Source organism: Elephas maximus, chromosome 19 (genome assembly GCF_024166365.1).
Source record: "Elephas maximus indicus isolate mEleMax1 chromosome 19, mEleMax1 primary haplotype, whole genome shotgun sequence".
Lineage (NCBI taxonomy): Eukaryota > Metazoa > Chordata > Mammalia > Proboscidea > Elephantidae > Elephas > Elephas maximus.
Window position 1 is genome coordinate 68,020,328 of NC_064837.1, and position 24,568 is coordinate 68,044,895.

Sequence of the window (24,568 nt, forward strand, 5' to 3'; positions counted from 1 at the left end):
ATTCCGCTGAGCCTTGCTTTATGACCTAATATGTGGTCTATTCTAGAGAATGTTCCATGTGCACTAGAAAAGAAAGTATAGTTGGTTGCTGTTGCGTGGAGTGTCCTGTATATGTCCACGAGGTCAAGTTGGTTGATTTTCGCATTTAGATCTTCCGTGTCTTTATTGAACTTCTTTCTGGATATCCTGTCCTTCACCGAGAGTGGTGTGTGGAAGTCTCCTACTATTATTGTGGAGCTGTCTATCTCACTTTTCAATGCTGATAGACTTTGTTTGATGTATCTTGCAGCCCTGTCACTGGGTGCATAAATATTTAATATGGTTATATCTTCTTGGTGTATTGTCCCTTTAATCATTATCCTTTATGATGGATTTAACTTTAAAGTCTATTTTGTCAGAAATTAATATTGCCATTCCTGCTCTTTTTTGTTGTTTGCTTGATATATTTTTTCCATTCTTTGAGTTTTAGTTTGTGTCTAAGTCTAAGGTGTATCCATTGTAGGCAGCATGTAGATGGATCTTGTTTTTTAATCCATTCTGCCACTCTCTGTGTCTTTATTGGCGCATTTAGTCCGTTTACATTCAGGGTAATTATGGATAGGTACGAATTTAATGCTATCATTTTGAAGTCTTTTTTTTGTGTGTTGGTAGTTTCTTTTTCCCACTTGATTTTATGTGCTGTGTAGATTTTCTTTATATATTGTCCTTTCCTCTTATTTGTTGTTGTTGATTTTGTTTCTGCTGAGTCTGTACTTTTCCCTTATATTTTATTTTGAGGAGTAGGATAGTTTGTCTCCTTTGTGGTTACCTTATTATTTACCTCTATTTTTCTAAATGTAAACCTAACTTTTATTTCTTTGTATCGCCATATCTTCCTCTCCATATGGAAGGTGTATGATTATATTTCTTTGTCCCTCTTTATTATTTTAATGTTGCCTTTTATATAATAACATCGCCGTTACCCTGTGTTGGGCTTTTTTTTTTTTTTTTTTAAATCTTGCTTTGTTTTTTTGGATTTCCCTGTCTGGGTTGACTTCTGGTTGCTCTGCCCAGTTTTCTAGTCTTGGGCTGATATCTGATATTATTGATTTTCCATCCAAAGAACTCCCTTTGGTATTTCTTGCAGTTTTGGTTGGTTTTTACGAATTCCCTCAACTTGTGTTTATCTGGAAATGTCTTAATTTCACCTTCATATTTAAGAGACAGTTTTGATGGATATATGATTCTTGGCAGGCAGTTTTTTTCCTTCAGTTTTTTAAATATGTCATCGCATTGTCTTCTTGCCTGCGTGGTTTCTGCTGACTAGTCCGACCTTATTCTTACTGGCTCTCCTTTGTAGGTGACTTTTCATTTATCCCTTGCTGCTCTTATAATTCTCTCTTTATCTTTGGTTTTGTCAAGTTTGATTATAATACGTCTTGGTGACTTTCTTTTCAGATCTACCTTATGTGGAGTTTGATGAGCATCTTGGACACATATCTTCTCATCTTTCACAATATCAGGGAAGTTTTTTGCCAACAAATCTTCAACAATTTTCTCTGTATTTTCTGTTATTCCTCCCTGTTTTGGTACTCCAATCACTCGTAGGTTATTTCTCTTGAAAGAGTCCCACGTGATTCTTAAGGTTTCCTCATTTTTTTAAATTCTTTTATCTGATTTTTCTTCAAATATATTAGTGCCAAGTCATTTATCTTCGAGTTCAGAAATTCTGGCTTCTACTTGCTTAATTTTGCTCTACTGACTTTCTATTGAGTTATCTAATTCTGTAATTTTATTGTTAATCTTCCAAATTTCTGATTGCTGTCTGTCTATGGATTTTTCCAGCTTATTAAACTTTTCATTATGTGCCTGAATAAACTTTCTGGTTTCTTCAGTTTCTTTATCTGTGTGTTCCTTGGCTTGTTCTGCATATTGCCTCATTTCCTTCCTGATGTCTTGGAGGGTTCTGTATATTAAAGTTTTGTATTCTCCATCTGGTAATTCCAGGAATGCAGTTTCATCTAGAAGATCCCTGGATTCTTTGTTTTGAGAGCCTGTTGAGCTGATCATGGCCTGTTGCTTTATGTGACTTGATATTGACTGTTGTCTCTGAGCCATCTATAAGTTATTGTATTAGTTTATGCTTGCTTACTGTGTCGTAGCTGCTTGCTTTGTTATGTTATGGTATACCTCTATGGGTTGCTTGAGTGAGCTAGCTTGATTATTTTCGCCTTTGGAGCTCTGGTGTCTTGTCCCCAGCTGGCTAGAGCTGTTCTCAGGTATATCAGTCTAGGAGTCCATTCAGTTTTCTTGTATGAATTCAGCTCAGGTTTCCAGGTAGCTGATGTCAAGTGTGTGGTACAGGCTCTCTCCTACAGTCTTAGAGGGACAGGGATGATTTGCATATATACTGGTATCTGATTGCAGCAGCGGGTGACGCTGTGAATAAGGCAGGGGGCTGAGAACCTACCCCCAAGTGTCTCTGAGGAAAACGGGTCTCTGTTCCATAAAGCGTGCTGGTGGGTAGGTTCTGCAGAGGGACCGTGGCCACCCAAAGTTTTTGGTTGTAAGGACTGGAAGGCACGAGTTGTCTTTGGACCCCTGTTGCAGGTGGCTGGGTGACTTGAGTGGAGCTACCAGTCCTTAGGTCCCTGTTGTGGGTAGGTGAGGACCTTGTTTAATAGGCAAAGCAATGTCAAACGTCAAACACCCACCTCTGCACTGCAGAGCTGAAATGGTTGGAGTTTGCCAACAAGGGCCTATTCTCCTGAAATACGCCCACACAGGTCCATGCAGAAGGGAAAGGTACGCAAGGTCCATGGACAGTTTATGCCTGGACAGGAGCCGCTTCTGTCCTGAGCTTCCCTGGTTAATGGAGCTAGCAAATTATCTTTTCCCCGCAGTTGCAATTTTTTTCCTTCCCCAAGGCCAGGAGGATGGCTGTAGGTGCTCACCAGGGTCTATCTCAGGCCCAGGGATTCAGCCGCTGAAGCCGGCTTCAGGGTGGGGGCGGGGCACGGTAAAATATACACAAGTACTTAGCTTTTGCAAGAGCACCATTTTCCTCAGGTTCTGGAGGTGTGAGTGGGCTATGTGGCTGGCTGCTTCTCCCTGGGGAAACTGAGGCTGAACGCTAGTACCAGCCCGCTGCCACTCCGGGAATGGTGCCTGAGGGCTCCCCGCGATTCAGGTCCGGTAACTCTTCTCCACTTCTGAGGGCCTCTTCTTCCCCCTGCCCCTCAGTTTGTTGTCTAAGCTTGCCTTTGATGTCCAGGGCTTCCGGTTTGTCACAAATATACTCGTTTCACTTGTTTTTTCGGGCCTTTCTTGTAAATAGGGCTCGATGGAAGCATCTGTCTGTTCCACCATCTTGGCTCCACCTCCATTGTGTGCATTCTTGACACACTTCCTTTTCTCCCCTTTAGCTCAATCAAACTTTAAAAGAATTTCTTTGGGAAACTCATGTTTTACTGTCTACAAATAAGATTCTTGTTAGAATAAATTTGGTGATTTAAAAATTCTTAAAAGAATAATTTCTTTTATAAGGATCAGCACAAAGCTGGTTCCTGTGTGACAGAGATTAAAGATGTCCCAAATGTCCAACTTTTCCAAACTGCTTTCGCATCATCTCTAATACAAACTGCTCCCCTTCCCCTCAGTACACTCCTTCCTATCTTTGAATTCTGTAATTCACGGCAATGTCTCGCAGAATTCACGAACTGTATCAGGGAAACGGCTCAGATGACTAAGGAGGCTAGCAAGTCCGAAATCCCTAGGTCAGGTGTAGGCTTCTCCCAAGCTACATGGCTGCAGGGACTGACGAACCCGAACAGGCAGATCAGACCACAGGCTGCTGTCTCACAAAGCTTCAGAAGCTAGCGAATCAGGTGACACAATAGGCCGCTGGCCCACGGGGCTGCGGAAGCCAGTGAATCATAGAATCTGCAGGTCAGATAGTAGACCCCCGACTCAAGTCCCAAGATGATCATGTACCAGACACAGGATCCAATGTGAGAGAGAGAGAGAGCAAGAGCCCCTCCAGAGCACCTTCATATATACGTTGGATGCAGGGGGTAACTCGAGTGAGGGGGCTTGAGTCGTGCCCTCCTGCAAGGCTGTGACTCAGGGTACACTAATCCTCCCTCATTAACATATAGAGGTTAGGATTTACAACACATAAAATGGAGGATAATTACATCACATCACAAAATGAAGGACAGTCATACAATACTGAGGAGCATAGGCTGGCCAAGTTAACACAATAACCCCAACCATCACAGGTTCCGTATACCTTATTTGCATAGTCCCACTAAGTCATTGTGTGTGAGTCAGAAAGACCATGGCTGGAAGGACCATGTTAAGTACTTCATTGCACCGCAGTTCTAAAAGAGTGATTGATTGCAATTTATGTGTGTATCATACTATTTGAAGAAACTTTGTCAAGGATTTGTAAATTGTGCGAGTTTGTTTTATGTTTGGGTTCCATGATTTTTAACATTGCTTTTACTTCTTGAATGATAACATACTTCAAATAAAGTCTGCTGGAAACTTTATCGGAGTATAAGATGGATTGCAATGTTGGAAATACTCAAACAGTAGGGAATCATCAGAGATAAAATGCCAATGCCAAATAGTGGATCCTTTAAAAGGATCATAAGAGCGAGAGGTAGGAAGGCATCATGTAAAATTTTTCTGGTGTCTCCGAAGAAAAGACTAGGTGCTGTTTAAGGAAATAACATACACATGTGGAAAGGATTCTTAGAAAAGATCCTGTAGGGCAGAGGATATTTTTTATTAATACACAGGACTCTGATAAACCGTAATTGCTGGAAAGTCAGATAAAACAATGTAACTAGGTTTTTCCTACCCTTAGTGTCCTTGAAAACTTAAAATCACATTCTCTAATATCTATTCTCTCCCCGTCTCTCTTTTCTCTCCCTTGCCCCCCCCGCCCCCAAAATACTGGTTCTCTGGTATATGACTGCAATGTGTTTACAATTCTTCCCCACCAAAAGAGCTGTGATAACTTCCACATAGGCTGTAACTCTAATTAGATGCCTTGAAAAACCCATAAGGTTGTCTTCAAAAGTCCATTGGAACTTAGTGTCCTTGCCAGTGTTTCCCAAAGAGTCTGAGGTATTTACAGATACTGCGTAGCCACATAAACTTGAGACCTGCTACATTCAGGTTAAGCAGCTTTCTTTTCTACGAGTGCTTTCAAAGACGCTGATGTGCGCTGCGGAAGGGTCTTCTCAAGAGGGATAATAGTACGGTGTGGCGGTAAGAATTTATACAATTTTTAAAACACTAAACTTTTTTTAAAGGGGAGCTATTAAGAAGATAAATAACTTTTGTTTCTTTAAGTCATTTTTAGCATTTGTCCTTCAAAACTGAAAACTTGAAAATGAAGGGCTTCCCCAAAGACTAGTTCACAGTGGATTCATTAACAGATGGGAGGGAGATCTAATTGTGAATTTTGTTTCATCTTTTTCAGATCTCAGCCACAGTGGATTGGCAGATCATTATGAAAGTCCCCACTGGGGACAGCAGCCTACTTACAGAAGCGAAGCCAACTGCAGCTGGGATAAAGTGATAGTAGACAGGACTGACAAGGAGGCGGGGCCTTCCATCACAGGAGCCGAGACGGAGTCTGCCTCAGAATGTACCACAGACACTGACTCTGCCTCCCACTGTGGCTCGGAGAACAGGAGCATGGCTACAGGGAGTGCCCAGGGCAACTTCACTGGACATACAAAGAAGACAAATGGCAATAATGGTACCAATGGCACACTCGTCCACAGCACTTCGAATCAGAGTGCCCTTGGAGCAGGTGGAGCCAACGGCAATGGGAATTCAGCCCGAGTGTGGGGTGTAGCCACAGGCTCCAGCTCTGTCCTCGCTCACTGCTCCATTGGTGGTGGGGATGGAAAAGTGGACAACATGATTGGAGATGGTGGAAGTCAGAACTGCTGGGGTGCTTCCAACTCCAATGCTGGCATTAATCTTAACCTTAATCCTAATGCTAACCCAGCTGCCTGGCCTGTACTTGGACATGAAGGAACTGTGGCAACAGGCAACCCTTCCAGTATTTGCAGTCCAGTCAGTGCCATAGGTCAAAACATGGGCAACCAGAATGGGAACCCAACAGGCACTTTAGGTGCTTGGGGAAACTTGCTGCCGCAAGAGAGCACAGACCCACAAACGTCCACTTCTCAGAATGTGTCTTTCAGCGTACAACCTCAGAACCTTAACACTGATGGACCAAATAACACTAACCCCATGAACTCTTCACCAAACCCTATCAATGCAATGCAGACAAACGGACTGCCAAACTGGGGGATGGCTGTTGGTATGGGAGCCATCATCCCGCCCCACCTGCAAGGCCTTCCTGGTGCTAATGGATCATCAGTTTCTCAAGTCAGTGGGGGCGGTGGTGAAGGAATAAGCAGTTCTGTGTGGGGACTGTCCCCAGGTAACCCTGCCACAGGAAATAGCAATTCTGGGTTCAATCAGGGGAATGGAGACACTGTGAACTCAGCATTAAGTGCTAAACAAAATGGATCCAACAGTGCTGTGCAGAAAGAAGGGAATGGAGGAAATGCTTGGGATTCGGGACCGCCTGCTGGTCCTGGAATACTTGCTTGGGGCAGGGGCAGTGGCAACAGTGGTGTTGGTAATATCCATTCGGGAGCTTGGGGCCACCCCAGCCGCAGCACCTCCAATGGTGTGAATGGGGAATGGGGAAAGCACCCAAACCAGCATTCCAGTAATGACATCAATGGGAAAGGATCAACAGGGTGGGACAGTCCTAGTGTTAGCAGCCAGAATCCTGCCGTGCCACCTGGCAGTGAACAGATGAACTCTTGGGCCAAAGCTGCATCTTCTGGAACTGCCACAAGCGAAGGAAGCAATGACGGTTCTGGCCATCACAATGAAGGAAGCACCGGGAAGGAAGGAGCCGGAGAATGCCGCAGGCGAGATAAAGGGGTTGTAGACCAAGGGCACATCCAGTTGCCGAGGAATGATCTTGACCCCAGAGTCCTGTCTAACACTGGTTGGGGACAGACTCCTGTAAAGCAGAACACTGCCTGGGAATTTGAAGAATCCCCGAGGTCTGAGAGGAAAACTGACAACGGGACAGAGGCCTGGGGTTGTGCAGCTACTCAGCCTTCAGACTCAGGGGGCAAGAACGATGGGTCCATCACGAACAGTACAAATACCTCTTCAGTATCTGGGTGGGTCAGCTCACCCCCTGCTGCTGTGCCAGCAAACACAGGTTGGGGAGACAGCAACAACAAAGCGCCAAATGGCCCAGGGGTGTGGGGGGACTCAATAAGCTCTACTGCTGTTAATAATGCTGCTGCCGCCAAGAGTGGCCATGCTTGGAGTGGGACCGTCAGTCAGGAGGACAAGTCACCTACCTGGGGTGAGCCTCAGAAACCCAAATCTCAAAACTGGGGAGATGGACAGAAATCCGGTCCAGCCTGGAGCGCAGGAGGGAGCGACTGGGGAGACTCATCGTCTGTCCTTGGACACCTGGGGGATGGGAAGAAAAATGGATCTGGCTGGGATGCTGACAACAATAGATCAGGGCCGGGTTGGAACGATGCTGCGAGGTCTGGGACCAGCGGATGGGGCAATGGCACAAATGCAAAGGTTAATCCAGGTACAAACTGGGGGGAGTCTTTAAAGCCTGGCCCCCAACAGAACTGGGCTAACAAACCCCAAGACATCAATGTGAGTAACTGGGGAGGAGCTGCTTCTGTTAAACAGACAGGAACAGGGTGGATTGGAGGGCCAGTACCAGTCAAGCAGAAGGACAGCAGTGAGGCCACTGGCTGGGAAGAACCTTCTCCACCCTCCATTCGACGCAAAATGGAAATTGATGATGGTACCTCGGCTTGGGGTGACCCAAGCAACTACAACAATAAAACTGTAAACATGTGGGATAGAAACAACCCAGTTATCCAGAGCAGTACCACAACCAACACCACCACCACCACCACCACCAACACAAACATGGTGGAGACACCACCGTCACACAAGGCCAACACTCAGCTTAACCGATCACCACTGCTTGGTTCAGGTATGAAAGGTATTTTATGTTCCTTTACAAGTAAAAAATTGTTTATTTTTGTAACATGTGCATAAGTATTCTGACTAGTGTTTTTATGGCAAATGACTTTAAAATGATTTAAGCACCCTTTAGCCCTCTAGCATTGAATTTAAATATTACCCAAAGAGAGTAAGGCAGATTTCTCTAATAACTTCCTACCCGCTAAAAAGAAATATAAAGCACTCTCAGTAGAACAAGGTCTTCCAACTTGGTGATCCTTTTCCTTGTTCAGATAATCAAAGGATAATTGTAAAAACAACTAATTTAAATTTCTTTTCATCTTTAACCTCATTCTTCTATGTTTTAGTGTTACTTCCTTGTACCCAGAACTTTCGTCATAACTGTAAGTGTGGATTCACCAGTGCGTAGTTAAGACTGTCCTCCCTCATCCCTAACATCATACTCCTAATAATGCGGTCTAAGTTTCACTTCCTCTCTTTGAGCCATACCACAGTATTTTCCTCAGAGCGAACTTAAAATCTGAAGTCTTTTTTTTTAAAGCCACTATTGAGCCATTTCTTCCCCAAAATGTTGCTTGGTCCCAAGTGTAGAACTTTGTCCCAGGAAAACTTCTACATTTAGACCCTCCAGCCTGTCGAGATCTTTTTTGAGCCTTGATTCTTGTAATCAGCACATTAGTTATTCCTTCCAGTTTTACTGTCTCTGAATTTTGTAAACATGTGGTAAAGAAAAGGCTGAAGATGTAGTCCTTCCACCCTGGCCATTCACTCAGCCATCATGCCTATAGAACTCACATCCACAGCCCCACCTGCACGGGAGTCGTGTGTAATGTCCAGCCTCTGTAGCACAGGAAGGCTCAGAAACAGCATTGGAGTGGGTGCTGACTGCCAGTCACTATCACACACAGTGAGCCTGGTTAATAAATTGTTCTGATCAATCAAACAGTGTTGAAGCAGACGTGACAGGAAAATCTGTAGTCACCATGACCTGGTACCAAAAGCCCACTGGAAACCAGGTTGGTGCTTGTCACTCCCTTCTGCTGCCTCTGACCCAGCTGCACTGGGAGCCTCCCCAGCCATCTGAATCCCAAGATTTACGATCGTCCAGCAAAGCCCTAACATTTGTGTGGTTTCTCATGCTTTCATACCCATGTGCGTGAGTGCTTCTAGAAGCATTACCTTTGTCCTTTTATTTGACCTTCACTCATTCAAAGTGTATTTATTGAACGCCCATCATGTGGTAGACATACTGCTAGTTGCTCAGGACATAACAGTGAAGAAGACAGAAACTGCCTGCTTTGAACTTCCCGTCTGTACAGAAGGCCATCTATCCAGACTATTACAGTGCAGTACCAGGCAATCATGGCCAGTGTCTCAGTTATCTAGTGCAGCTATAACAGAAATACCACAAGTGGGTGGTTTTAACCAACAGAAATGTATTCTCTCACAGTTTAGGAGGCTAGAAGTCTGGATTCAGGGTGCCGGCTAGGGGAAGGCTTTCTCTCTCTGTCAGTAGAAGTATGAATTCAGGGCGCCGGCTAGGGGAAGGCTTTCTCTCTCTGTCAGTAGAGGTCTGAATTCAGGGTGCTGGCTAGGGGAAGGCTTTCTCTCTCTGTCAGCTCTGGAGGAAGGTCCTTGTCTCATTTCAGCTTCTGGTCTCAGCTCCCTGGTGATCTTCATGTGGCACAGCACCTGTCTTCTCCCGTCTGCTGGCTCGCTTAATTTGCTCTTTTATATCTCAAAAGAGATTGACTCAAGACACAACCTACCCTAATACTGCCTCATTAACCTTACAGAGGCCATTCTCAAATGTGGCTATAGCCACACATATAGGGGTTAGGGTTTACAATACGTATTTTTGGGAGACAATTCAATCAATAACAACCTGGACTGGAAAGTATGGCATAAGACTGGCACCTGATGAAGGTTTTGGTTTGGTCATGAGGGGCCAGGGGTGAGCAGGGAAGGTATCTCAGAAGCAGAACAGAAGACTGACTGTTCCATGTAAAAGACTAGCAAATCAGAAGGCCAAGAGGCAAAGAAAAAGTGGCACATTTGAGGAATAAAGGGAGATTCAGCATTGTTGAAAGTTGGATGAGTGGCGGAGTGATAGTGGAAGGCCTTGCAGAGAGAAGCAGCTGGAGAAAGAAGCCAGGGCAAGATCACATGGCGTCTTTGAGGCCATATGAAGGAGCTGGGTTGTGTTCAAAGGTCCGGGAAGCCAGTGAACAGTTTTAAGCAGAGAATGAATGATAAGACTTCGTTATTTTGGAATTGTTCGTTCATTGTAAAATGAATTATGAATGGATCAGTGGGAAGCAAAGCTGGAGAAGAGGATCTGAGCCAGGCTAACGTTTTGGTGGTGATGATGGTAGCCTCAGTTGGAATATGGCAGGGGTCGAGACGCAGATGGGTTTTGACTTTTGACAGCAAGGCGTGGTACCTGGCTGTTGACTTGAAGATAGTTCCAGCCCCAGCTAGTGGGCAGATAGTGTGTCATTAACTGACTTAAGCCAGGAGCACAGCGGGAGCACAGAACCCAGACGGGCCCACTGGAGACGGGAAGGCGTTGGCTTTCAAGGTTCACAGGAACCTAACTGTGTTTCCCCAGGAACGCTGACTCGGTATTCACGAATTCAGTGTTCGCTGGGTCTTTCTACAGTGTAATTACCATGAACACAAAGAATCCACCGCACATGCGTTATGTTTGCCTACATCTTTCTATCCTAAACTTTCTCCAGCATTTTTTGAAAACGAATTCTTCACTCTAGAATGGTGCTCATTCATCCTCAACTGCTGTCAACTACATACTTAGTTGACTTTCTTCCTGTTTCACTATCCACGTTTTAATGAAAATGCCTATTCCACAAGGTCAGCAATAAGCCGTGACTTCTGTTTTCAAGTAGACAGTGAGCCATTGATAAGAACTTGCTGTACAGTCCTCTGACTGGATTATAAGCCCCACAAGGTGATGATAGAACAATCTAGGACAGGATGGCTTTGTAGACAGCACATATGATTTATCAATGCCAGATGGTCAGCCGTCATACTTTCCAGCAGGTTAGGTATTACTGTCCTCACATCTGGAACACTATTTGCAAGAAGTCAAAGAAATAGAGCTTCTCCCAGCCTCTGCAGTACAGAGAGGCATACCAGGAAGGCAGCTGAACGGATGCTGAGAGTCAGTCTGCCTCGTCTGCCATTTGCATAGTTCGAGAGCATGAACAAGGCCGTTCGGTGCAATGGTAAATGAGTGACTACAAGCCATCATGTGCATACTGTTTATTTACTTAGTAATGAGGCTACTATTGTCAAATTAAGCATTAACTGCTAGGTAATTTCCTATTTTTGTTGTTGTTAGGTGCTGTTAAGTCGATTCCAACTCATAGCAACCTTATGTGACACAATGGAACTGCCCCATGGGGTTTTCTAGGCTGTAATCTTTATGGGAACAGATCACCAGGTCTTTTTTCCCACCGAGCCACTGGGTGGGTTCGAACTGCCAACCTTTCAGTTAGCAGACAATTGCTTAACCGTTGTGTCACCAGGACTCCTAATTCCTATTTTAGTAACTCAGTATTAGATACTTCAGTATCTAGCAGGTGACAGTGAATTGTTAATCACCTGGGATTACAGTCAATTCCATTTTCCACAGGACTAAACTCTGTATCAGTAGGTAAACTCTTGGCAACTTCTGCAGGTAGGGTGCATCTTAACTACTCTATCATTGGAAAAGCATTTCTCAATCTTGCTTGTTGCCTAGTAATAGGCTAAAGTATCATTAACACTTGAGCTCAATTCAGATGTTTTTTTAAATGAGTATTTCCTATTGGTCCATTGCAAGTCAACAATGTTAAAGTTTAGTATCTGCTGCCCCCATTTCTCAGAAAGGAGCAGATTGAACTCAACTTTAATCTTCACCCAATCAGTCTTTTTCAGTGTTTACTTGATTAATACACTTATAATTTCTACAGCATTGCATCAGGCTTTATACGAAGTCATTGAGTGTTCTGGTTTACCAGTCCTCGTGGGCTGGCCCCATCCTGCTCCAGCCTGTCCTCACTGTGGGCCTCAGCCATCTTTGGACATGAAGGTCTCAAAAGAGAAATGGCAGGGCACCTGTGCTCAACAGTGGCACAGCCAGGGACTTGGCCGCCCCTGAGGACAAGAGGTGAAGGAGACTTCTCCACAGGAAAAGCAACAAGTCATGGGAGCAGTGCAGGCCCTCACCTGACCTCTAAACAGTTTAAGGAGCCTACCTGTCTTTTCTGTTATTTTTGCCTATTCTTTTTGGTTGTTGTTGAGAATATGCACAGCAAAAATGTATACAAATTTAACAGTTTCTACATGTACAATTTAGTGACATTGATTACATTCTTTGAGTTGTACAACCATTCTCACCCTCCTTTTCTGAATTGTTCCTCCCTCATTAACATAAACTCATTTCCCCCTAAAGTTCCTATCTAATCTTTCGACTTACTGTTGTCCGTTTAATCCCATATAGATAGTTCTTAAAAGAGCGTAATGCTCAAAAACTGTAAAAACCAAACCAGTTTCCAATGAGTCTATTCCAACTCATAGTGACCCTATAGGACAGAGTAGAACTGCCCCATATGGTTTCCAAGAAGCACCTGGTGGATTCAAACTGCCCACCTTTTGATTAGCAGCCGTAGCTCTTAACCCCCTTGCCACCAGGGTTTCCATAATGCTCAAGGCAGATGTTTTTAACTAGTTAAGCCAAACTATTTTTTGGTTTTAGGATGACTTCAGGGAATATTTTTGATTTAAGGTTTAAAGATTATCTCAGAGCAATAGTTTCAGGGGTTTATCCACTGTCCATGGCTGTATAAAGTCTAGGGTCCATGAGAATTTGAAATCTGTTCTGCATTTTTCACCTTTTGATAAGGATTCTTTTATGGAATCTTTGATCAAAGTGTTCAGTAATGGTAGCCGGGCACCATCCAATTCTGGTCTCACGGCAAGGAGGCAGTTGTTCATTGGAGGCCATTAGCCACACATTCCATATCATCCTTCTCTTCCTGACTCTCCTTCTTCCTCTGTTGTTCCTGATGAATAGAGACCAATTGTTGTGCCTTGGATGGCCTTTTGTAAGGTTTTAAGACCCCAGACACTACACCATGGACTAAGAGGCAAAACAGAAGCACTGAACACATTATCAGGCCAATTGGCTGGGAAGTCCCATGAAACCATGATCCTAAACCTCCAAACCAAGGAACCAAATCTCATGAGGTATGTGGTTGTACATAAGCAGACTCAGCAACTACTTTTTTTTTTTTTTTTGGTCACTGTCGTAAATAAATCTATCACACAATGTTTGCCAATTTAACTTTTTATAGGTGTACAACGTATTTACAGCAGTTAGAGTAATCGGCTGTGCAACCCTACCCTTAATCCATGCAATTTTTCCATTATTGTTAACCTCCCCATTTCCCACTCCCTCCCACCCCGGTAACCACTAATAAACTTTGTTCTCCATACACTTGCCATTCCTTGTCTTTTTATGTAAATGAGGTCATACAATATTTATCCTTTTGTGATTGGCTTATTTCATTCAGCATAAATGTGTCCAAGCTTCATCCATACTGTAGCCTGTATCGAGACTTCATTTCTCCTACTGGCTGAGTAGCATTTCATTGTATGGATGCACCACACTGTGTTTATCCATTCAGCTGTTGATGAGTGTTTAGGTTGTTTCCACCTTTTAGCTGTTGTGAATAGTGCTGCAATGAACATTCATGTACACATCTCTTTTTGAGTCTCTCAAGTCTTTTGGGTATATACCTAAGAGTGGAATTTCTGGGTCATGTGGTAGTTCTATTTTTAGTTTTATTTTTGGAACCACCAAACTGTTTTCCACAAGGGCTGTACCATATTGCATTCCCGCCAGCTAATGGGTGACGGTTCCATTTTCCCCACACCCTCGCCAACATTTGTTATTTTCTGTTGTCTGGGATTTTTTTTTGATCTTAGCCATCCTGCTTGTTGTTGATAAGTGCCATCGAGTCAGTTCTGACTCACGGCAACCTTGAGTACAACAGAACAGAACACTGCCTGGTCCTGCACTATCCTCACACTCATTGCTATGCTTGAGCCCATTGTTGCAGCCACTGTGTCTATCCATCTTGTTAAGGGTCTTCCTCTTTTTCACTGACCCTCTACGAAACACGATGTCCTTCTCCAGGGACCCTCCCAATAACATGTCCAAAGTATGTGAGATGTAGTCTTGCTATCCTTGCTTCTAAGGAGCATTCTTGTACTTCTTCCAAGATAGACTTGTTCGTTCTTTTGGCAGTCCATGGTATATTCAACATTCTTCACCAACACCACAATTCAAAGGCCTCAATTCTTCTTTGGTTTTCCTTATTTATCATCCAGCTTTCACATGCGTATGAGGAGATTGAGAACACTGTGGCTTGGGTCAGGTGCGCCTTAGTCCTCAGAGTGGCATCTTTGCTTTTCAACACTTTAAAGAGGTCTTTTGCAGCAGATTTGCCCAATGCAGCGCTGTCTTTTGATTTCTTGACTGCTGCCTCCCTGGGTGTAGATCGTGGATCCAAGTAAAATGAAATCCTTGACATAAGGTCGGTCTTTTCTTTATCATGATGTTGCTTATTGATCCAGTTGTGAGGATTTTTGCCATCCTGGTGGGACTGAAATGGTATCTCATTGTGGTTTTAATTTGCATATCTCTGATAGCTAATGGGAGTCCTGGTGGCGCAGTGGTTTAAGAGCTCAGCTGGTAAAAAAAATGTCAGCAATTCAAATCCATCAGCCGCTCCTTGAAGACCCTTTGGCGCAGTTCTGTTCTGTCCATTAGGGTCGCTGTGAGCGAGAACCGACTTGACAGCAATGAGTTTTGATGGCTAATGACGCCGAGCATCTTTTCATGTGTTTGGTAGTCGTTTGAATGCTTTCTTTGGTGAAATGTCTGTCTGTTCAGGTCTTTTGCCCATTTTATGTTTAGGTTATTTGTCTTTTTGTTTTTAAGTTGTCAAAGTTTTTTATATATTTTGGTTATTAGATTCTTGTCAGACGTATGGTTTCCAAAGTTACTCTCCCAGTCAGTAGCTTGTCTTTTCACTTTTTTGGTAAAGTCTTTTGATGAACAAAAGTTTTTAATCTTTATGAGGTCTCATTTATTTATTTTGTCTTTTGCTCTTTGTGCCTTTGTTATTATATTAGATAATCCATTGTTGAAAGGTAGACCTGACAGTGCTGCTGTTTTTGCCTATTATTTGCCAGCTTTCATTTGTTTTATTTTTTAATTGTTTTTGGTACTTCTGACTATGGATATTATTTAGTGCAGTTCAACCCTACCCGTTTTATTGGCTGTTACATGACAGAACAACTGGAGTTTAGGGGAGTTGATATTATAAATTATGTCAGTGGTTCTCACCCTTGAGCTTGCATCAGAATCACCCTGCAGGCTTGTTAAACTGGGCTTCAGCCCAGAATTTCGGTTGTAGTAGGTCTGGGTGGGTCCCAGGATTTGACAGCCTGGTAAATTCCCCTGTGGCGTGAGTACCACTTGTCCAGGACCAACGTTGAGAAGCACTGTACACGAAGACAGTCTAGGTCGAATTTTGCAAATACAATGTTTAAAATAACATTAGACAAAAAGAACAATTACAGAGGACAGAGGTCAACAAATTTTTTCTGTAAAGGACCAGAGAGTAGATATTTTCAGCTTTGTGGGCCAGGCACCCTCTGTTGGAGCCACTCAGCCACTGCTGTAGCGGAAAGCAGCCCTAGGCGAGTCATCAGCATGCTGAGTCCAGTCAGACGTTATTTACAAGAGCAGATAGTTTGCCAGCCCTTCATGTAGAATTTTAAAGTTCACTCTTAAATATGTTTTACTTTGCAATTTAAAATATTCCCGTGTGCCTTAAGATTTTGTCATCTGTGCCCTTGTGTCTGGTTGCTGGACAGCTAAAGGTGACGGATGCTGAGAACATGGAGGCTTTGATGACTAACGTAAACACTTAGATGTGTAATTTTCCCAGCTGCCATTTCCCAGACATTACATCCGTGAGACCCTGCAAGGGTTGGAAGCACATTGCATTAGCTCACCATTTTTCCTCTTTTATATGCTACCCTTGGATCTACTCTTGCTGGTTTTTAGTAGATGAAGAATGTGAGCTTTACTCTGGATAAAGGTGGCATTCTCACTTAGAACAGCCAGAATCATTCTCTTTGTTATGAAAATTATGTATAGATTTTTTTTTTTTTAACAATTGCACATATTACTGCCAGTTTTCAAAGGAGAAAAATATTCTCTGACTGCTCTGTCCTAAGCCAGCACTTGTTTCCATATCCTGTTCTCCCCTTGGGGTCTCTGGCCGCGGGCGAGTGTAACTTTGTTGTTGGAGCAGCGCTCTAGGAGCAGCTTTGACTTCACAGAGACAGACAAAAAAAAACATGCAAACTTTTTTGCGTGTGGTAAGCCCCTGCGCAGAAACGATGTCATGTTTAGTGTGTTACACGGCTACGGTGGACTTACTTTTTCTTCTTTATAATGTTAGTCTCTTTTGGGACTTGCGGGTACCATTGACGTGAAGGGGCTGCACTGAGAGTGTTCCTGCTCGGCGATCCCTGTGATATTCCAGCCTGTCCTGAACCAAGTGTTCTTTGCAACGAAAACAGAGTTGATCACACCCAGGAATTACAAGTAATCGAAGCTGCTCACTTTCCAAGTCTGTTAGACCAGGCAATTCTTTGAGCCAGGAGACGTAACATAAAAGCTTCCACACCAGTTACCTTCCTTATGATGGCAATGCCCTTGTTTCTTGCTCCTCTCTGTTACCATGAGTGTCAGCCCGTCGCCCTCCTTGTCTGGGTTCTGACACCTGGGCAGTCAGGGTCCATGATGGGGGCAACGGGAGCACCCTGCAGTACGCTGGGTGTGAGCCAGTGGCCTGCACCTCCTCAGGCTGGCGGTCACTGCTGACTGGCATTCACCACTCGGGAGAAAAAAGCTTTCCCGTCGATGACTGAGGAATTTTTTGTATTTATGCAGTTGGTGTTTTACCGTATAAATAGAAAATTCTTTGGTATTACTGTTGACCTATGCTAATGTTACAAAATTTTCACTAATGTCAGAGTTTGGGTTTTGCTTTTTAAATTGTTGATCATTATCACTTAGAGGTATTGATCTCTCCTGTCTCACAAAAAAGTTTCTGAAATACGTACCTTTGAGCACCCAGTTTTACAGAAGTAAATGCTGTGGGACAGTCATTTTTGTTCCATTCTTGTGGTATTGATACTAGTCTTCTGATGAGCTTAGGAAGGCTGTGATGATTGTTTTAGGAAAGGCAGTGTCCTTTCATAAACCGGAAGGTAGCACAGCAGTGATCCTCTACAGAGATACCCCTGGGCCTGCCTTTCCATGGAGAGTAAGAGGTGCTGAGGGGCTGCCACGCCCGGAAGCTGGCACAGCACGCCCCCCTCTCCTTATAGCCTTGCCACCATCGCTTAGTTCGCTGCTGGAGTCCGAGCTGGCTAACTTGGCCCCTGCTGTCCAGAAGACGCTATGAAGTCATGGCAGAACCAGTCTGTTATTTTGACAACCAGTGGTGTGGCCGAAGGGAGAAAGTGCAAACCAAGTGTTTGCTTCTGTTTCTGAAGGACTGAGAATAGATCCTAAAAATTCTTTGCTAACTGATTATCTAGTACACTTAGAAAGAAATACCCTGCAACACTTAAAAAATCAATTTGCACACACACAGGAGAACATTGATTTTTAACTAATAAGACCGTTTGATGAGTAACAGGTCCTTACAGTTGAATCTGAATCTGGTGATGAGGTTGAGGGGGAACCCCCAGAGATTGATTGTTTTTCATCCTTTAACTCCGTTAGGTTTCACAAAGCATTCAGGTAATCAGAAAGAACTCTGTGTGTGTGTTTGGGAGGATATGTGGAAAGGTCACTATACAATTAATTTAAAATCAAGTATGAAGGTCATGGTACACTTGTTCCAAGCTAAACCAGCAGCATAGTAGGGCCATGAAATCGTGCACGGGGTTTTGTCGTCCAACATTGGTGAACGTGAAATATTAGTACCATATGCCTGAAGTGGACTGGTAGTGTGGGTCATATTCAAGATTTTTTTTTAATCCATTTTACTGCGTGTGCTCCTCAGGATTGCCTCATCAGCCAGGGCCGTGCATCTCAGCTGTTCTGAGAGTGGTCACTCATCTTCTCCGTGCAAGTTGAAAAGGCTTAGTGAGAGGCAGACCTGACTTTGTGTTTGTGTACTTTTTTAGTCTAGTGATACCGTATTTGCTTTATACCTTCATTTCCCAGCACAGAGAGTATCAACACAGGCAAAGGCAGTGTGAGTTAATCACACAGGAGGCGTAGCATCCATTCACTAAACTACAACTTGGAAAAACTTGGATTGAGGAAGCCCCTGCCCAGGTAGAAGAATCATGCCTGTGTGTTGTTTCTCTGTCCCATTAGTGCCAGGAGCTCAGAACGTTGTCCTCCCTCCAAGGCTGCCTATCTGGAAACTCACCTGTTCTTTTACCCTTCCTTGGTATAAAATTGATGGTTTTTAAAAAAATAGAGTCACCTGCAGATGGAGTGAATCAGCAAGATGCTGTTACAGCTCAGGTGTCCTCCCACCACAGCTTCAGAACTAGGTGCCCTGGACCTCTCCAGCCAGAAGTCATGAGTTCTGTTTTAAGCCCCATGAAATAGTTCTTAAAAGAGGAATGATCTGAGTGAGCTCTTTGTGGATATGGGCTTTTCTTTTGGATTTCCTTAGGGTTTTGTTTTGTTTTTTGCTTTCCTATGTTTTGGGAGTCTTGGGAAATGGGGCTGGAACTGACAGAGGACCAGGAAATAGGAAGTCCCACTACAGAAGGAGCAGAAAGTGCTTATTGATGCAAGTGCTATGTATAAAACAAGGGAATCCCACACACTAAGGTGTTCTGGTTCCTAATGCTGTGTCGCCCTGTGTGATGACCAGTAAGGCAGCAGAGAAGCTTTTCCTAGAGAGGGTGCTGTCCAGCTCGAGGCCCTAGGGGCCGGCTGGTCAAAAGGGCTCTTGTACATGACCCTCGAGTAGAGTCCCTGAATGTGGAACCAGAGTGTCCGTTGCCTTCTGAGAAGCAGGGCACTTCAGTGTGAAGCTTCACCATATATACACACCTGTCTTGATTTCAACCATGAAAGATTTATTGTAGTGAGATACCAGTTCAGCTCTATCCCTCCATACGCCAACCAAGGATTGTAACAAATTTACATTAAGTTTAAGGCCATGAGTGGGAGCAAAATCCCATCTCATTACTACATAAATCAGCAGCTGAAAATGCTGAGCACATGGCAGGCACCCAGTAAATGCTTAGTGGATTGAATTTTTAGTCCTTTATTTTTATCTTTCACCTGATTAAAATTGGCCACCTTTTAACTGAACCTTCCTTTCCAAAAAGGGCTGCCTGTCACACAGAGTCCCTGGGTAGCACAGATGGTTAAGCGCTCTACTACTAGCCGTAAAGGTTGGTAGTTCAAACCCACTCAGAGGCACCTTGGAAGACAGGCCTGGCAACCTGCTTCCGAAAGGCCGTAGTCTCGAACACCTATGAAGCAGTTCTACTCTGCACATGTGGGGCCGCTGTGACTCGGAACCTACTCCACAGCAACTAATAACCACAGAGTCACTCTTACAAAACAATGTGAGCGGCATCCTTGGGACAAGCTAAAATGATTTCTTACTTCACAGAAGAATGTCATCTATGGACATAACCGTCTGTAGTGCTCAAGACGGAAGTCACTAAGTCAGGTGAAGATCCTCATTCCTTTGGTTCTCTGTGGCCTCTGTCTCTGTTTGGTGTTCGTTTTTTATGCCAGTCGTCTGGGTGCACAGTACTTCTGCACTTTTTCTCCATTCTGACAGAAAGATGAAAAATGTATATTTTAAAATGGAATGAAAACTGCATTTTCTGGCACCATTTCATTATTGTTGCTGTGATTATTCCCAGCTCTTATTGGCTCAGTTGAAGAAGGGAGATGATGATTTCTGAACCCCGCAGTACAGAAGTATTCTGCCAAAAGCGGGTAGTATCTGAAGGACCATTTTGTTGGTTTAAGTCAATATTTTAAATGTAAGAGAGAAATTCGTTGTGTCAGTAAACCCAGCTTTAAAGACTCCCTGTAAAATGATCAACAAAAAGGATATCAGACTCCAACAACAATGAGCAGTGGAGATTGTTTGTTTTCATGGTATTATTTCAGATAATTCCTTGTCTACTGAAAGTGCTAACTTTGCATCAGCGTTATCTGGCACGCTTCCTTTCTCAGCATCCCTCGGGAGCCTTTAGGGTGTCAAATGGCGCACACACCCTTCTGTGTGTGTTAGCTGGCATATGCTCACCAGAGATTAATGTAAAGCGGAAGTAGTCTTTTCTTGATTCGAGTAACCAAGCGGTTCTTCATTTGTTTCTAAGATTTTGAACCATGGTGCTTGCATCACTTGCCTTCTGTACTCAGTAGGCTTTTTTTTTTTTTTTTTGATGTTATTCTTAAGTGCCAACAAGTCAGTTTTCGACTCATAGTGACCCCAGGTGTGACAGAGTAGAACTGCCCCGTAGGATTTTCTTGGCTGTAATCTTTACGGGAGCAGATTGCTAGGTCTTTCTCCCATGGAGCCAGTAGGTGGATTCAAACTGCCGCCTTTCGGTTAGCAGCCAAGCACTTAACCATTGCACCACTAGGGCTCCTTGGCTTTAGTAGGAATTTAAAATTCTTGATATAAATCCATTATCTACAATTGCCATGGCCTTCGTATTTATTCTTGGCTTTGACTTAGTTAAATAATTTGTAATACAGGCAGTCCCCAGGTTATGAACGCGATCCGTTCCTAAGTGTGTCTTTAAGTCCAATTTGTAGGTAGGTGGAAACAGGTGCGTACGGTTCTTATGATTAGCTTTACTTTAGTGCAAAAAAGGCTCCAACATTTTCAGTGATTTAAAAGCTGCTCCTGCAGCAAGTGAAGATGATGGTGATGAAGAACTTGTTGTGAGTAGCAGTTGGTTCCATCATTTCAATGTGGGGGAAAATGTACATAATCTTAAAGGGCAAGTCCGACTTGTCTGTGAGTTGGATGTTCGTTGTGACCCAGGTACTCACCGTAGTGCCTTTCAAAGAGACAGGAGGTGTAGTGATGGCAGACATGTTTCAGGTGAATTCATCGTTTAATTATGACAGTAAATCACTTTCCTTACAGCTGATTGATCTTTAGCGATGCCTAAATTATTTTCACTTCCTCAAACATCAATCATTTTTATCACTTATGTTAATTTTTAATTTAATTTTATCCCTTCAGTTTGTAGAACCACTTCTATCAATATGCATTATTGTTTTCTTTGTAATTACAGGTAATATTATAGTTAGCAGTTGCCACGCTAACTGGTTAGGATTAACTCCCCGGTTATTGGCAACAATTTATATAATATGCTGCTCCGCGGAGAATTTGTAATTTAAAGTGATTCATCATACCTTACGTGTCCTTTTGTCATCAATCAGTATTATTGCATTTTATTAGAATAAAGAGCTTCAAGGGAACTGGTTCTGTGTCCCTTTTAGTCAGAAAATTAATAAACTTTGTAATTGAGATCATAATATCCATGTTAAGACCAAATAACTTAAGATTTGTGGCTATTTGCATTTTATAACAAGCATTCCTCTTGCAGACAGAGCAATATGCTTTCTATTCTTCAGTTGCTATTTAAAATACTCACATTTCTACCTCTGAGAAAACGTATCTGTGTAAAATGGAAACTGAGACATGGTGTCAGCGTGACTGCCAGTAGTGTCGGGTGCGCTGTGCACAGACACAGAATGATGGGGTCAGGTCACAATCTCGATGAGGAGCAAGACCCTGGTCAGAAAGGACAGGTTGCTGAGAAGCCCTTGTAGCCAGTGAGCCTGTCAGGGGCCACCTGACCCGCAGTTCCTCACCTCCCCCCTCATCTTCTAGAGCAAATACCCTGCTCTTTCTCAGTTCGCTGGGTGGCGCCCTGGGAAGGCCCTGTGTTCTCTAGCTGTCACTCTGTCTTGACATGTTTAATCTACTGTTTTCGCGTTACTTTGCCCCTGTGAATTGATCTCTGTCTCTGATGGTTAGTCCAAAGATATGCGAGGATAATTTTTCAGTATACCTTTACAACTTGTCAATTTTTCTTATAAAAGAATACTGTGACAAAATTTCTTTTATGTCGTTACATATAATACCAGAAGGAAAACAAGCTACTTCTTAAACATTAGCTTTAAATTATTCTCTTTAAGCCCTGTTATGTTGTAAATACTGTAGACGTTACGGTCTGTAGTGGACTTTTAATTTTCAGTGAGGGACGGGGTCAGGAGTGAGAAAGTCACAACCTTAAAAAAGCTAGACAGACCTGATCAGACCTAGCACGCTTGTCTCCCTTAGACTTGATACTAAAAACTATCCTAAAGGCAGATTAAGGAGCCCTGGTGGCGCAGCAGCTCCACTGGAGAAAGACCTGGCGATCTGCTCCCTTAAAGGTTGGAAACCCTATGGGGCAGTTCTACTCTGTCACTTGGGGTCAGTGTGAGTCAGAAACACCTCGACAGGCACCCAGCAATAACAAGGATGGGTTTCCAAACATACTTTTGAAATTGAAGTGACCATTTTTACTTTCTCTCTACATTTCACTTATATTATTTTCTCTCTCCTTTGGTCCCCTCTTTAGTTTCATCAGGCTGGGGAGAAATGCCTAATGTTCATTCAAAGGCTGAAAATTCTTGGGGAGAGCCGCCCTCCCCTTCTACCCTGGTGGACAACGGCACGGCAGCATGGGGGAAGCCCCCCAGCAGTGGCAGCGGATGGGGTGACCACCCCACTGAGCCAGCAGTGACCTATGGGAGAGCTGGTGCCCCTGCCGCTGCCCCAGCCCTGTGCAAACCAGGTGAGCTCAGCATCTGCCGCCCGACTAGGCAAATCAGAGATGGGTCCTGGTGTTTTCATGCAGAGAGAGGCTTAACTGAATTTTAAGAATTCATGTTTTAGGACGCACCCCTCATTCTATTTACACTTTAAGACTAACTCTAAACAAAACGAATTAAAACAAATGTTTACCATCCCTGACGGAGCAGGACAGGAGTGGGGTGCAGAACTCAAATTCTAGTAGAAAGACCAGCCTTAATCCTCTGACTGAGACTGGAGGAACCCCAGAAGACATGGTCCCCAGACTCTCTCTTAACCCAGAACTAAAACCATTCCCGAAGCCCACTTTTCAGACAAAGATTAGACTGGACTGTGAGACATGATGTGATGTACTTGAAGAGGGTGCTTCTTGGTTCCAGTAGGTACATGGGACTAAATGGGCAGCTCCTGTCTGGAGGCGAGATGAGAAGGCAGACAGGGACAGGAGCTGGTTAAATGGACACAGGAAATCCGGGGTGGAAGGGAGGAGTGTGCTGTCACATTCTAGGGATGGCAACTAGGGTCACATGGCAAAGTGTGTATAAGTTTTTGTATGAAACACTGGCTTGAGCTGTAAACTTTCACATGAAACACACTTTTTTTTTAAATGCCTAATTAAAAAAAAAAAATTACTGTGTCTGATACAAACACAAAGGACCTGCTTTTAACAGAATTCCGTAACCCCCTGTTTAAAATAAATACAGGAATCAGAACCATCTTGCATGGATGGTTGATACTGCTAGTAACAACCATACTTCTTCATTAGTGCTCTGTTCCTGCCTCTTTAAACTTGCTAATTCCATGAGCAAGACAGATAGAGCATGCCACTTTTTTTTCTTGAGGTTAATTTTTGAAAGCATGTATTACTTCACAGCAGTGGTACACTTCTTACCATGTTTTTGTCTTGTAAACACAATTCTCCTTTGAATACTCCAGGTTTGTGCTTAAGCAACTTGAAAAAAGAAGAAAACATCATGCTGCATTTTTTTCCCATTGTCTGAAAATGTAATGAATAAGTATACAAAATATACATTCTCATAAATGTCCAGGTGGTGCTTACCGAGCTGGATTCTTGTTGTGTGTAGGTGTTTTGCATTGTGATGCTTAAGACATTAACATAATTAGAAGGTTCCTGGTCTAAGTCAAGTTTGATGATAAAATTAATTATTCTGGTGACTACAGAAGCTTCATATTTTCTTTGGACATCAGTAGATGTCTTAGGTCTTGAAATGCAACTTCACTGTTTTGTATCCTGTTATTTTGCTAACACTGGATAGTATGTTCCTCATAGCCACCACCCTGCTGGAATTATATATTCCACTCATATTGCTTCTCATTAAAAATCTAACGGACACAGGAGCTTCTGGGTATGTAGACTCACAGTCCATTTTTAGGTGGTGTGTTCCATTTGTGTCCTTTGTCCTTGAGGACCCAGTTACCAGAAATCCAGACGCTCAGGCCCAGCCTCCGGTCTGCTGCTGGTGATCCTGGTGATTTTCCGTTGTGGGGATGTTTGGGAGCACTGACCTGGCTGACACACTGCT

The 24,568-nt window shown here is 43.4% G+C and overlaps 1 protein-coding gene across 14 annotated transcripts in view; it reads left to right on the forward strand.

The window, feature by feature from the left end:
• TNRC6C (trinucleotide repeat containing adaptor 6C) overlaps positions 1 to 24,568 on the forward strand; it is a 127,019-nt gene that overhangs the window by 70,455 nt on the left and 31,996 nt on the right. For all 14 annotated transcript variants that reach the window (XR_007513917.1, XR_007513916.1, XR_007513919.1 and 11 more), the window contains 2 exons: positions 5,474 to 8,065; positions 22,792 to 23,007. Coding sequence is in view for 5 of the 14 variants with exons in the window: in XM_049858667.1 (XP_049714624.1) it covers positions 5,474 to 8,065; positions 22,792 to 23,007 (2,808 nt within the window). In the remaining 9 variants the exon portion in view is untranslated. The remainder of the gene's footprint in view (positions 1 to 5,473; positions 8,066 to 22,791; positions 23,008 to 24,568) is intronic.